Below are 15,977 nucleotides of genomic sequence, written 5' to 3'. Positions count from 1 at the left end.
AAAAAATAATAATGTCATTTGCAGCAACATGGATGGACCTGGGGAATGTCATTCTAAGTAAGCGAGAAAGAGAAAGAAAAATACCAGATGATATTATCTGTATGTGGAATCTAAAAAAAAAGGCAAACGAACTTATTTACAAAACAGAAACAGACACACAGACATAGAAAACACACCTACAGTTACCAGTGGGGGAAGAGGGTAGGAAGGGATAAATTGGGAGTTCGAGATTTGCAGATACTAATATATAAAAAATAAACAAGTTCATACTGTATAGCACAGGGAACTATATTCAATGTCTTGTAGTAGCTTATGGTGAAAGAATGTGAAAACGAATATGTGTATGTTCCTGTATGACTGAAGTATTGTGCTGTACACCAGAAACTGACACAATATTGTAAACTGACTATACTTCAATAAAAATTTTTTAAAAAACTAAAAAAAAGAAAAAGAAAAGGGTGTAAGATCAAGAAAAACAAGTTAAATTGACCAAGTGCATTTTAAAACATCCCGTAAGTTTAAAAGCCCCCCTTCTCCCAACTGATAATGGGAATGCAGAGGACAGCTGTGCTTACAGAAACCTCCTGTCTGAAACATGGTAGAGCACCAGGATTTCAAAGTGGTCCTGAGACCCCAGCAACAGCATCAACTGATGACTGGTTAGAAATGCAAATCCTCACATCTCCGCTCGGGGGCGTGGTGGTGGGGGGCAGGCAGCAATCCTTCCTGGTGATTCTGATGCCTGCTGGTTCGAGAACCAGGGACAGACAAGTTGGAAATAATTGGGTCTGAATACCAGGATCTGTCCCTGGTAAACAGTGTGCCTTTGGACACATTACTATTCTGTGCTTTCATTTCTTCAGTGTAAAATGAAGACGATAAAAGTTCCCAACTCACTGGAACACTGCCAAAATTTTACGTGTATTATTTTATTGCCAAAGTGTTTGACACATAATAAATGTGAGCAATTATTTTCTCTCCTATGAAGATCATCAGATACCCAGTTTACTTATCTATTTATCTGATTAGCATTTACTGAGAATTTACCAGAGGCGGGCAGTGAGTAACTCAGGACTCCTGGCTGCAACACTTAGTGGTCTTGACTGCACACAAGAATCACCAGGGAGTTCTGATGAAATTCCACTGCCTGAGCCCTGCTCTATACCCAAAATAAGACTCTCTGATGGTGGGACCCAAGCCTGGATAGGCTTTTAAAACTACTCAGGATGTTTTAATGGAAGAAGCAAACCTGCAATCAAAAATTATAGCCCAAAACAATCTGATGGTTGCCGGCGAAAGTGGGTAGGAAGGGATAAATGGGGGAGTTTGAGATTTGCAAATGTTAGCCACTATATAGAAAAATAGATTTAAAAAATTTCTTCTATATAGCACAGGGAACTATGTTCAATATCTTGTAATAACCTTTAATGAAAAAGAATATGAAAACAAATTTATATATACATCTGCATGACTGGGACACTGTGCTGTAGCCCAGAGACTGACACACTGTCAGTGACTATACTTCAATTAAAAAAAAAAATTATAGCCCAAAGTCCAAGGAGCAGTAGCTGGATGTGTGCATGTGATCCCAGAGGAACATTCAGGGAGAAGCCGCTTCCCCAGCGAACTATCATTGGCACCTGGATACTCCTCTCCTGCTTTGCTGATCTTCTTAGAAGCACGAATCACATTTCCTTAAATCCTCAGTATTGCCACCACGCTGGACAAAGAGTAGATGCCGAAGCTGGTCGATGGAACGGGAAGTGAGCTCCGTTTCTAGGACTGGGCCCTCCCCACTCCTGGGCACCAGAGTGTAGTGTTTCAGGACAGGGGAGTAATTAGACAGCCATCATCTCCATAACAAACTCTTGCAAATGCACCTTTCCCTGAACACACTGCCCAAGCCTCAAGGCTGGATGTAAGGGCTTCACATACTGGCTTCCAAGGGGAGGAGCGACAGGGGCAAAGCTTTTAAATTAATTAAAAGAGACACTCAGGCACACTTCATGCCATTCTTTAATCTCCATTCTCCTGTGATAAATATAGAATGACAGGACCAGGCCTAGGCTAACGAGCTGAAGGCAGGACCCTACAGGGGCTCGCCAAGCAGCCCTCAAAAACACTGCAGCAGAGCCCAGGGCTGAGAAAAAGGAAGAAGGAAACCAACATCTTGCCTCAACTCTGTCCCTGACGTGTCACCGGAGTGCGCCAAACGATGTGCCCACTGGACATGTGATCACATCCTTCTTCAACACAGAGCAATGAAAATAACAGATGCAAAAGAAACCCACATGCATTGTAATTTAAAAGAGAATAAGAATGATTATAATGGATTGAGAATTTTCTAGAGTTAGGCCCTGTGCTAAAGGCTGTCCATGCAGTATTGCATTTAATTATGGTAACCAGCTGCCCGACCATCCTCGCCTCCTAGTCTACACACCCCTTGCAGTGCATACACGTGACCAACAAAAAAATTACAGAAGTAATCGAGAATTCTGAAGTTAGATCATAAAAGACATCACTGTGTGCGACATGACCTCTTAAATCACTTGTCCTGAGGGAAGCCAGAGCCACGTTAACTGGACAGTCAGGCAGCCCCCTGGTGAGGCCCACGTGGAGAGGAACCAGTCAGGTGACGAGGCCACCTGGGAAGTGGATCTTCCAGCTCCAGTCATGCCTTTGAGACTTCCAGCAGAAGCCCCAGACATCACAGAACAGAGAAGTCATCACGACTGGGCCCTGTCTGAATGCCTGACCCATGGAACCCATGAGGTCATTGCTTTAGGAACTAATTCCGGGGTGAGGGGGTAGAGCTCAGTGGTAGAAAGCATGCTTAGCATGCACGAGGTCCTGGGTTCAATCCCCGGTACCTCCACTAAAAATGAATACATAAATAAAGTCATTGGCCCATATAAAACAACAACAACAACAACAACAACAAAGGACTAAGTTCTGTGATTTGCTCGCCAGCAAGAGCTAACTCATACATAAATGCTAGAAACTCGTAGTTGACAAGAGTCTGAGTGGTTCAATCGTGGGCACAACATTGATTTTCACAATAAGTGAAATAATGGGGACTTCAATCCATGTTTGTGGATTTTTGAAGTTCTGGCTCCTAGTCTATCACTACTCTTGACAGATAAACACATGGTGTGTAACACATTTCCCACCCCTTTTATTAAGGGAAAAGTAATTATTTAATAGGAAGCTCTGAAGCTCTTTGGTTGTCCCCAAGATACTCTGCCCATCCTACCTGGCATCCACCATTCTGCCTTGTATTTTAGCCATTTCTCCATGGAAAGCTTAGAAGCTCCTGGAGGGCTGGAGTGGTGTCTTCTTTAAGCCAGCGCTTGAGAATAGTAGAAGGCTGGGGGTAGGATGCCACGTAACCCCATGGACTCCCATCAGCCTGCCTCTATGGCATCTGCCACTTTCAGGCTGGGTGATTTTCGGCAAATTACTTAAATATGATGAGCCTCAGATTCCTCACTCTTAAAACACCTAGCCAATATCAACACATGCTTTTTGTTCACACTACGTTAGAAAAATATTGGCACATCCCCTGGCCCGTGGTAAGTGCTCAATAAATGTTACCTAGTTGAATTATAATCAAATATGTGCTGAAAAACCTCCAACATTTTACATGGCCCAACAAAAGCTCCTACCTCAACCTTTCCTCATATCGAAAGAGAATTTCCAAAGAAACAGCAGTGGGTCTTGGGAATGAGGAGATCTCACTCCACAGGCACTGAAACTTTGCAGTCACCTTGGCCACGGTCGCTACCACCACCCCGCCTGCCCTGCTGGAGTGATGAGAGATCAGGGAAGGCTGCTGCAGTGTACTTCCACTGACAGTGGGAACTGCGCAGACCGCAGTTTGTCTCTTTCTTCCAAAAAGAAATGTTAGGGCAAAAAGGGTCTCACTCCCTCTGGTCTACAACAGGGGTGCAGAGGGATTTTGCTTCCATCCTATCTCCTAATCCCATTATATTCTCATCACCTGGTCCGCACAGCCAAAGCTCCTTAGCTCCTGCCAACACTCTCTCTAACGCCTTCCCTTTTGGTTCACTTGTTCTTGGCCTTGGAGCTAATAAGCTGTCAAGAATCTTACTGTCCCCTCAGGTGATTTCTACTCAGATGTCTTGTCTAGAGTCCCACCTGCCTGTGAACTTAGCTTTATGGCTTCCTTTTATTCCTTTACGCATGAAAGAGTTTCCAGTGTAAAATTCTGTTGGGGGTCCAAAATATTTCCACACCTTCCATTTCTGGGGAAGACGAAGGAAAGGGACACTGGGAGAAACACTAGCCACATTCACTTATCTCCAAATAAACACAAATTCCTAGTGTTGCTAGGTGCTAGGTTAGGTCCTTGGGTGCAGGGGTGGAATATAAGTGACCTCTTCTCCACAATGTAGCAGAGGAAATTTTAAAATATACTAATAACTATGAAACAAAGTGCCAAGGGAGGCAGTGGTAGAGGGCCCAGGAGAGCAGAGGAAGGACGAGTGCTGACAGGTGAGGACACGGGAGATGTGGGCCTGCCAGTCTTGGGCGTCGGCCCTGAGGGAGAGAGAATCCTGACCCTTTTCCTGGTGGAAAAGGATGAGACCACCTCCAGCAGGAAGAATGAAACACAAGGAGGCAGAAAAGCACGAGGTAGGTCTGTGAAATGTAATGAACTGGTAGAGAAGCAGGGTCAGGGACTACAAAAAATAGATCAGGGGAAATACACCGGAAACAATTAGCAAGAAAGATGTTCAAAACAAGAGAAAAGTGAAGGTCTTTTTGCAGCTTATAGAGCAAATTAGTGACATATGGATTTCACGATGAAAAATATTCTAATTACGTTTTCAGGGATCATGAACATAAAACCCTAGGACTAAAGTAGTATCCTTTCAAAGGAAGCGACATCAAGTGAACTGGTACTTCATCCTCGTCACCACGCGGAGTTTCCCTCACCAAAAGTTTTTGCCTGAACCACTGAACCAGCTACAAGGCAAACACTTTCCAACTGTTTTTTTTTTTTTTTCCCTAGTCTCGTTTTAAAAATTGTGACCAAAACTGAGAAGGCACATTGAGACAATTAAGGTCAACAGTCTGTTACCTACCAGCAGAGTCACTTCAGTGATTTCCAAGAGCCAGCAGCCTTTAGCCAGACTGGTTTCAGGGTGGAGTAAACATGTACCAGAGGTGACCACAACTACTGATAGGTCCAAGGGTATCTGACCTTACTGTATTTCTCTATCCTCTGGCCCCAACTTAGACAGCTACTACAGAGTAAGACCTCAAACATAAACACCGTGAGTCAGAACTTCCTTCTCCTTCTCCTTAAAACCAAAGAGCTAAGTTCCAAAAAGATCCAGAAAAAAAAAAACAGCGTGCGCCATCAACCAATCGCCAACGGTGGGTCTTGAAACGGGAAAAAGTCCCTGGTCACTGCTTCTGGGTCCTCCCAGTCCCAACAGACATTCCTGGCACAACACAGCACCAGACGACATGGCCTCAGGCCAGGCGAGCTCACCATATACCACATGCTCGGCCACTTGGGATCGTTGAAGTAAGTAGACTGGGCACGACTGAAGTCATAATCCCTCTTGGTCCGTTTTTTTACCACTTGCTGTTGGATCCACTCCACCTGCCAAGAAGGACATTTGGTGAGTGTTCAAGTTCCATCAGGGGTGACACAACAAAAATGACAGTCTGAGACATTTTGTATCCTGAGTCAATTCCATTTAAGTCAGAGGTTTCATTCTGGCAACTAGAGTCTCTTGAGTCCAGGGGCACAGAGATTCCCTACAAACTGAGTTCCATTTGATTTTTAATGCAGGTAGGCTTTTTAGTCTTTTAGCACTGATCATTCATATTTCTCAACAACATGCTAACCCTTTAGCTTTTTTCAGAAAGCAGTTTCCTCATGATTCATTGCAAATTGACTGCGTTTATTTTTAAAGCATCTGTATCTTATATGAAGGGCTAAAGGTCCAGATAATAAATCTTTTGGGCTTTGCAGGCGCTATGATTGCTGTTGCAACTACTCACGCTATCGTGGTAGCACCATAGACAAAACATAAACAAACAGGTATGACTGTTCCAATTAAACTTGATACACAAAAACAGGTGGCAGGCTAGACTGGGCCCACAGGCCACAGTGTACACCAAAAACTTCAAATGTTCTGGGATTACACATCAAATTAAAAAATTATCCTGGGGTCAAATGTGCTAAGATCACAAATTTTGTTTAAAACATGGCTATCCACAACACAGTGCGGAAGAAAAAGCATTATTTATGTAATCAGAAAACCAAAGCCCTAGACCTGTTTCTGGCACAAAATTGGAGAAGTCACTCAATTTCCTGAGCCGTAGGCTCCTTGCCAGCTACAAAATTCAAAGCCTCTACACGTGAGAAAGTCTTAATATTCAGCTGCAACTTTTGCTTAAACAAAGCAACTGGGAACTTTGAGTTTAATACAGAATTGTAACCTAAATAGTCTGAGTATGAAAGGGGTGTATTTTTTTAAAAATTGGTAATCATTATGGCAACATAAAAATCAGTAAGTTTCATTTTGAATGAAACATGCAAATGCAGTACCGGCCTTGGGGGCATTCTACAATTTATTCCTAGATCCTCCTTTGTTTGATTTCTTCTGGTCATAGCTAATTTAGTCATAATACTCTAAAATGTTCTGTTCCACCATGTATCCCTACTCTCCATAAAGGAATTAAAAGTCAAGGCAGGAGGGAGACTGTGGTCCACTACTGTGATTCCGTATCCACCCATTCAATAAGATTTCAAAACCTCTCTTGCCTACTTCAAAGATTACTGGAGGGGAAGGAATATTTAAGGACTGATTAACAAGCTCAAAATGCATAGCTATAAACAAGGTACTAAGGCCAAAAGCCCAACTAATAAATTTTTATGATTCTCATATTGGGAAATACTATTCAACAAGAATACTGGTACGCAAGATGAATTTAAATAGTGAATTCCTAGTTACATCACTAACAAGGCAAACTGAATCACACAGCCCCCTAAATAATATGCGATCTATTTATGATTAGGATCACAGCTAAGCATCCTACGGGTGCCTTCTCTGATAGGTAATTTAAGCAAAATTATCAGTATGGAAAAAAGTCAATAAATGAAAAATAATACCCTGGAAAGTGAAAATTTTCTGTTCCTGTTTTAATTCACCCAGACCAAGTGACTCTGGCACTGAATCATTCTACATCTGTCTCACACACACAGACACACACACACACACACACACACGTGCACGCTGGATAAATGTATTACATGTTATTTCTTTAAACTATCGGACAAGAGTTGTCAGGGTAAGCTAACAGGGATCTTGTTTCTTTAATTCTAGAGACTGCTGTTTAGAAATCACACTGAAACTAATGTGGCATGAAAAATGTGCGTAATTTTTTTTTAATGAACAGAGTAATTTTTAAAGTGACCATGTTTCTAAAAATACAGGACAAAATCAATCTTTTTCTCAAAGTGGAGCAGCAAGCATTAGCATGCACTATTTTTTCTATTTCCAGGAAACACTGTAATCTCTTTCAAACAGTCCAAGGAAGGAGTTTCATTTATTCCTTTATTCATTCAATAAGTAGTAAGTGCCTATTCAATCCAAGACACTGTGCTAAGACTATAAAGATGAGTAAGAATAATCGTTGCCTTTGAAGGACTTAATGCTACCAAGGAATATTTAACAGGTATTCTCTAATTCTCCACTTCAAAAAAATGTCATTATTTTCATGAATGACATCTCATGCAGGAGCTATCACTGTATTTAGAGCATTTCTGAAACTTTTGACTATGCAAATTGCATTTACAATCCTCACAGGACTGTCTGTAAGACTTATCCCAGTAAGACTGAACTAGTTCATATTTGCACGCTTTGTAAAAGAAGGCTGAAGCTCTGTTTAGACAGAATTCTTTTCAAACTCCTTATATATTGGCAGTGTTCGTTCCTAACAGAACCTCCATAAATCCCAAACTGTCAACATGCATGTGCTCACAGATCAGAAGGTGTCAGATCTCCCCACATGGACTCAGGAGAGACTGCTAACGATCAAGGCCAGGCTATAATGGGATGGGATGGATAACTGTATCTACAATGACCCTGTAAGTCCGTACTTCTCCCTGTGCATGCATGCACAGGCACACACATGTGCACACATACACAAAGATGAATGGTCTAAGTACATGAGAAAATCAAGTGACAGCCACTTTCCTAGATGAACTCTAGGTTCTAAAATAGAACAAAACATCTTACCAAATAGCATCTCTTCTGTAATTTTACCAAACAAAAATGCACAGTTACAGGGCTTTGTGGCTGGAAGGTAACACAACAAGTTGGCATCTACACTTGACTCTAAGTCACTCTGTCTGATCACAGGGCTGCAATACTCAAGAAAAGTACAGCTCAGTTTTTTTTAGTGTCAGATACCACATACTTTGCTCTGGTGCTTTATGAGTGAGTCTATAGCCTTTCATTTTTTGGAAAGCGGGAAAAAGCACCTTTCAGGTCGGAAGATTTCTATGACTGGAAAGACCATATTTATATTTTTAAACCATTATCCATATGTCTGTCCTTGAGCCCTTAAAGAAAAGCTCAGAGGTAATGCATTATACAGATTTCATTTCTTGCCAAGGAGACCAACGCAAAGAGAAGATATTTTGAAATTCATTTTCATACAACTATGCCCAGGAAAAAAAGGGAAACTGTGTGGTTTCCCTCACTGTTTAACTTTGAAAAGTTCTATTTCCTATATGTTGAGGACCTACATTTAAGCCAGAATATTTGGACCTTTGAACTCAGCGATGCAGCCTCCATTAGTTCTGCCACACGTGTGGCAATTTTAAGGACGCGGCCTCTACTCACAGAGCTCACCTGTCTACATGGTCCAATGTGAACTGTGGGCGTTTGCCTCTTCAGAATCTTTGTCTAAAGATGCTCTCTTTTACCAGTTTTACTTGTCAAGCAAGGCACATTAATTGATGATAATGGGAAGCCTACCCCCACATTCTCAGCTGAACTCGTATCTCATTATTTTGGAACTTACCAACTTTCTGGCACTATACACATGGGGAGGGAAATTTGTCAGCAGAGAAAAAAAGATGTTATCCTATGAATACACATTAGATAAGTGATCACATAAATACAGATGGAAAACCAATCATGGTATCGTAAGACAGACAAATACTGCATGGTATCACTTTTATGTGGAATCTAAAAAAAGTCAAACTCATAAAAAAGAAGTAGAAAAGTGGATGTCAGGGACTGGGGGTGGGGGAAATAGGGAGAGGCTGGTAAAAGGTACAAACTTTCATCTGTAAGTTGAATAAGGTCTAAGGACCTAATGAATAATTCGGTGACCACGGCCGATAACCCTAATCTTGTATAACTGAATTTGCTAAGACAGTAGAACTTAAATGTTCTCACCAGAAAAAAAAAAAGATAAATATGTGAAGTGATGTATGTGTTAGTTAACTAGATGGGGATGGGAGTACTTCCAATATATCAAATCACAATGATAGACATATTTAACAGTTTACAGTTTTACATGTCAATTATGCCTCAATAAAACTGAAATAAAGGTGTCACTTTAAAAATGTGTCCCATAGTCAGGTGAAATCAGCCCTTTAGATATGAAAATATATTAAAGTTAATGATTAAAACATATACTGGAAGCAAATGTCTACAGAAGGAATGGAATGGACCCAAAATATGTTAAGAATACAGTATATGGTAAGGCTGCTATCCTAAATCAATGGGGAAAAGCAGATTACTTTATAAACGAGGTTGAAACACCAATCAACTGGGGAGAAAATAAAATTAAAACCATTCCCACACCTTACATCAGGATCAATTTCAAATGGACCATATTTAAATGTAAAAGTAAACAAACCCATAAAAGTACTATGAGAAATACAGATTTTGAAAAATACTTTGAGTGGATGATGCTTCTCTAAGTATAACACAAATCAAAAAAGTGATATGGAAAAATTGATAAATTCAACTATATAAAAAAATAAATTTGACATGGCAACAAAAACTTCAAAAGCCAGGTAAAAGAAACACTGGAGAAAAGTTTACAGCTGCTACCACGGACAAAAGGCTCCTTCCCTCAGATACAGAGAGCTCCTATAATCAATGAGAGAAAAATTCAAGAGGAAAATGGGCAAAAGAAAGGAGTACAATTATCTCCAAAAAGGCAAATCAAGTTTCTTAAACATATAAAAACATGCCTAACCTCATCCCTGTAAATACAAAAAAGCAAATTAAAACCACACAGAGATACCACTTTTCACATTTCACCTTTCAGACAGAAACAGCCTGATGCCAATACTGATGACGTACAACCCGTGAGGACATGATAAAAGTCGTCCCCATGTAATGGGGATGGGAGTGGACATCTGTACAACTCTATGGAGAGTAACTGGGCAGTCTCTTCAACAATTCTAAAAGGAGGAATTCTACTTTTAGGAATTCAGCCTACATCTTTTTATTAACACATATAAACACAGAAGGTTATTCACTGAAGCACTTCTAGTAGTGGCTGACAGTTGTAAACAACCTAAATACATACTGACAGGGATTAATTAAATAAAAAAGGACATCCCCATACAGTGGAGTACAATGTAACCCAACCATAAAAGGGAATGAAACGGGCGTTCTGTTTTGACAGAGAATAGTCTCCATGAATACAGCTTAAAATGAGGAGAAGAAAAGGACAGCACAGTCTATAAAGGATACTCTAATTTTGGCTGCTCTCTGAGGTAATTACGGTACACCAAAGAACCCTGGTGACGCTGGCTGCTTTCTGGAGGAGAAACTAGATAATCGAGATGCAGAGATAGGAGGGAAATGGACGGCATCACTTACATCCCTTGTTAGCTTGGAACCATGTATGACACCCACACAAACAATTTTAGATTTCTTTTAACATGTTCCTTTGGTTGACTGCTATTATATAGTCTGATGATATCAAATGTGACCAAATGCCTAAATTACAAAACTTTTTAAAGGAGTAATGAGGAAAAAATAGTATATTAAAAATACCTTAGGATGTAGGGTAGAGCTCAGTATGCATGGCATCCTGGGTTCAATCCCCAGCCCTTCCATTAAAAAAATTAAAATAAATACACAAATAAATTTAATTACTACCCCCTCCCCAAATAAAACAAAAAAGATTTTTTTTGAAGTATCTTAGATGGTTTCACAGTATGTTGTAACATGGCACATATTGAGAAAAGGTGTGTAAATAACCAAGAGAAGCGGCTGGAATTTAGGGAACTTGGTTTATCATCTTAGATTTGCCACCAGCCACCTGTGTGACCTTGCAAACTCTTCATGGGCCTCTTTTATCTTGTAAAATGACAGAAGACAAACTAAAATGCCCACTAATCCCTTCCTTCTAGCTTTGAAATTTTATCTGTGTATGTCATCTATTCTCTGATTTGACTGGGAATCAGAGAAAGTTTGTGCTAAACTCAAGAGAGGCAAGGTGGGAGCTCCAGTTGACAGATGATCTTAAGTTATTCTGTGCAGATGCAAGATTAATATTCACAAAGAAGTGTAGTAAATGATATTACTCCTTTTGTGATTTGATGAAGCAGATGTTAGGAAATAAAATGGGTGGGATTCCCCATTTCATATTCTTTTCTGATCAGCTTTGACAAAATTAGATAAAAGAGCAGAAATTTTGCCCCTCTCTTTTCTTTCTCTGACTTTGAAAACAAATCCCTCCAAAGTACTAGTTAAGTACATCCTGGCCGTGTACTTTTTGCAATGGAAGCTAGGGATCAATGGAGACAAATTGGCAACGACAAGATGCTTCCAAACTCAGATCTGAAGCCAACAAATTCCAAAAGTTTTCTAAAACTCTGATCAAGAAATCAGAGTTAATCGGCGAAAGAATCAGAGAATCCTAGTTAAAAGTATGTGTTTGCTCCATCTAGCAACTAACTGGCAATCAATGAGTTACTAAATATTAACACTGTTATTTGATTTGAGTCACATTTTTTAAAGAAAAAAAATAATTGCTTGAATTCAGCTTATTTCAGAGAGCTACTTGTGAACAAAATAAGCAATTCTGCTTCTTTGATGGAAAACCTGTACTTGATTTGCTTGAGACAGGCACTCTGAATCCCACTTAGCGACTGCAGATGTCAGAGGCTTCTATTAGAGAATCGTCCATTCAGGAATACGAGGAATCATACAATTTTGAAAGGTCACTGAGAAGAAAGTTGTGGAATAAATACTGCACGTACATTCAAAACAGTGTAACAGAAAATGATGCAGGCCAAGTGAAAAACTTGAACTGCCAAAAAATTTTCTAACTAGTTGGCTTTCTCCAAGAGAACTAAAATTTTTTAAATATGCCATCAATTTAATCATGCTCTATTTTGTTTCATTAAAAACTCATGGCACCATGGTCCTAAGTGTATTACTTACTTTTAGAGAATTAAAGTCGTATTTATCCCCTTAAACTATCCCACCATCATTTGCACACTTCTAATTTAATTTCCTTCTTTGTTGTCTGTTTCTCCCCTCATTTCTGATACGATGATATGTGAAGGGGAAAAATAAATGGTTCCATGCAATTAAAGCAGTAAAATTTATTCTCCAATCCCCCTGTTCTCAAGGCCTTTTCTTTCATGTGTCTATTCACTCTGAAAATATTATACTGAGTACCTACTACGTGGCAGGCACTGTTCTGAATGCTACAGAATGGCAGTGAACAAAATAACCAATTTCATGCCTTCAGGCAGTTTCCATTCTAGTGGGCGTTAGACTATAAGCATGTAAATAAATAAAAGATTATACAGTAGATTTTCAGTGTTAAATGGTGCAAAAAGTAAATAATATAAGGCGGTTGATAGAGATTATGGAGGAGGGAGCTATTTTAGGAAAGGTGGTTAAGAAAGGCTCCTTTGAAAGATGTGACATTTTAATAGAATCCTGAATAATAAGAAATCAGCCTTATGTCTCCAGGAGAATATTACAGGCAATGTGAGTAGCTAATGCAAAAGTGCTAGAATGACTGTGTGGCTGTATTTTGGTCTACAGCTCATCCATGGGCCACAGAACCCTATGGCAATCCTTCCAGGCTGAGGGGTGGGTGTACCAGTAGTGCATTTCGCCCTCCAGTGGACAGATGAGGAAAGAGATTCACACAGGCCATGGAGACTGATTCCCAGCCACCTGGTCAACTAATTCTGGGCTCCTCAGTACCAGGAAAACGGTCTAAGGTTCAGGGTGGTTATGTCCAAGGTCTCCACAAACTCCTCAGCTGATGGGGACAAATTCAGCTGAAAGAAGGCTCAACAAGGCCCTCTAAAGTGTGAGGCTCTGAGCAGGAGACCCTCTTGCCCAGTTCTAGGCATGGTACCCTTGTGATGCTAACCACTATAAACTGGTCCAGTCAGGAGTTTTGATACAGATTCTGTCCTTTCAATTATATAATAAAACTCATGGGTTCAATGTCATCTAAACAACAGAGAAATAATAGATGGAAAGGATTCCAAGTATGAAGTATTCAAGCATAAGGAAAGGCTAAGGGCATCAAACGCTATTTAGGAACACTGCATTAGGAATCAGAAGACACTGTTACTTAATCTTGCCATCTTGGGCAAATCAACTACCACCTCTGCAACTCCACGAAAAAAGGACACAACATCTGTTGTTGGACAACTTTGCAAGACAATTTAACATTAAATTAGGTTTTAATTTTTAAAAGATTGCTATTTCTGGAGTTACATGTAATAACACCTGGCATGTGCTCTTCACCATGCATAGGGGTAGAGCTGAGCTAGACTATGTCGCAAATAGGCAGTGCAGAATAATGAACTGGCAAAGTCTGCTGCCAGAGTTCTTGAAAGAGTGCCACCAGTCACCAGCCTGGCCACTTTGAGCAAATCACCAAAGTCTTAGTGTTCTAAATTCTCCTCTGTAGAATTACATTGCTGTAAGGCTCAAAATATACTGTGCTCTACAAATGCAGGCTCCTGCAGGACTCAGAGCCTTGTGTTCTAATTGCATGTTTCCTCCTCCCCCTTCTTTGGAAGAAAGAAACTGGATTTTAGGATTTCTCATACCAAGGGCAATGCTTGCAATAGGCCTTCCATGAACAGGCGCAGGGGGATAGATGATAGTTTTATGTTGAGTTAATAACATTTTCTCTTAGGAATGTTTAAGTTTTCTAGTTATTAAAAAAAAATAGCAGGAAATTTTAAACAGGAGAGGGTGCTAAAAAGGGTTGCTTAATTCTACCAAGATACTTTGTATTCCAACAACAGAAAGATGGCAGCACAAGAATTGATACTTTACTAGCAATGAATAGCAAGTAAAAGTATTAATAAAGGATGAGTTCTTTCTATATACAATTCTGTACTTTTAATGTATCATGGAACCCTTCTCAGTTTGACCCCCGATTTGAAACCTGCCGCTGTACAGATTTTTATCTTTTGAGATGAGACCATTTCCTTCACCTTACCAACCTAAATCTCAGAAGCAAAAAAAGACAACATCTACAGTTAAGATCGATAAACACAGAAGAATGAAGTCATGGTTGACACAGGTCAAGAACCTGGAATATGACTGCAGAAATCAGCAGTCTTTCATAAACTACAAGGGCCCAGGGTTCAGCCAAGTCAACGAATCCCCACAGTGCGAAGTGATGCATTCTCCCAGACTAATAAAGAGCATCTCCAGTATTTTAATGGCCAACAACTAGTCCATGATCAAAGCACACAGCAGAAGAATGATTTTAAAAGCAGTTACAGAAGAAGAAATATAAAGAGCAAGGCAAACCAACTTGAAGCAAAACAGGCAAAGGTATCAAATTGATAAGGAAACAAAATGTTTGCGCATATTTCTTTAAGGAAAACTTATTTTCAAACATGTAAACTTAAGACTTTGCCCATCCTGGCCACTAGCAATAATACCCACAAGCAATAGTTTTTTTCCCCGATGTCTGATAACAATATACATCTATTTTTTGCTTTACCTTTATCTTCCAGGAAAGATCATCTCAAAAGATATCAGATTCATTTTTCCATTGATATGTCACTTCCTAAACGTTCTTAAAATCCCTTGAAGGCAAGACACCTTTTATGTTTGTTTCAAATGTAACATATTTGTCTCTTGAGACAAGGTTAATTTGTCCTCTGTGGGGGAAAAAAAAATTGCTCCCTATTCCTAGTCATGCCTAAATGCTTTCCAGAGGGTAAAGCAGAATTCAATTTTTGTTAAAAATAAAAAGTATGTGTATGTGTGTACACGAGCACAAAGATGCACCCAGCATGTGGAATAGAAGTATTAGAAAGAAAAGCTGGTGATATGAACTCATTAGATCTTTGCTGACTGGCAAAGAATCTTGCATTTCCTAAGTTGGATTCTTCTAACTTTAAACTTAAGGACAATCAATGTAAACAATGAGGGGAAATTTGAAAAATAATTTTGATTGCTTAAAAGTATTAAAAAGGAAATGGAATTTTAAAGTAACTAAAAAAACTAATTCCACTGTCTGAATGCCACCTGGAGTTGAATTCACACTTTTGATTAAATGCAATCTTAACACAGGGATTAAGTTGGGCTGGCACGTAATTCCCTCCAGCTCCACTCTAGAATCAAGATTATCACTGCATTAAAAACACAGTGGCATGCCTTCACTCTCCCTGGATCTGTCTTCTGAATAATCATCCTCCAAGCAATCCGAAAGCCAAGGCAATGTAACTAATAAATTCCACTGAACATTTAAAGTTCCACCTCATTCTGCCTTGACTATAGCTGAAGTTGTAGACATCTGCCAAAAATGACAATTTTACCTTAAAACAAAGTAGCCATCACTTCACAGATTTTGGTTCTCTTTGACCCATCCTGCGACTCTGTGTGCAAATCATTCAACATATTCCCAGATCTGAATCTGTGAAAATTGGATGCTCTGAAGTTGTGTATCAAGTG

The 15,977-nt window shown here is 39.8% G+C and overlaps 1 protein-coding gene across 5 annotated transcripts in view; it reads right to left on the bottom strand.

Annotated features, from left to right (window-relative positions):
• PCSK5 (proprotein convertase subtilisin/kexin type 5) overlaps positions 1-15,977 on the bottom strand; it is a 413,713-nt gene that overhangs the window by 325,670 nt on the left and 72,066 nt on the right. For all 5 annotated transcript variants that reach the window (XM_032477865.1, XM_014562872.2, XM_032477866.1 and 2 more), the window contains exon 3: positions 5,522-5,635. In XM_032477865.1, the coding sequence (XP_032333756.1) occupies positions 5,522-5,635 (114 nt within the window). The remainder of the gene's footprint in view (positions 1-5,521; positions 5,636-15,977) is intronic.

This window comes from Camelus ferus, chromosome 4 (assembly GCF_009834535.1).
Source record: "Camelus ferus isolate YT-003-E chromosome 4, BCGSAC_Cfer_1.0, whole genome shotgun sequence".
Lineage (NCBI taxonomy): Eukaryota > Metazoa > Chordata > Mammalia > Artiodactyla > Camelidae > Camelus > Camelus ferus.
Note: the sequence above shows the minus strand (reverse complement) of the source record. Positions and strands in the feature narration are given on the sequence as shown.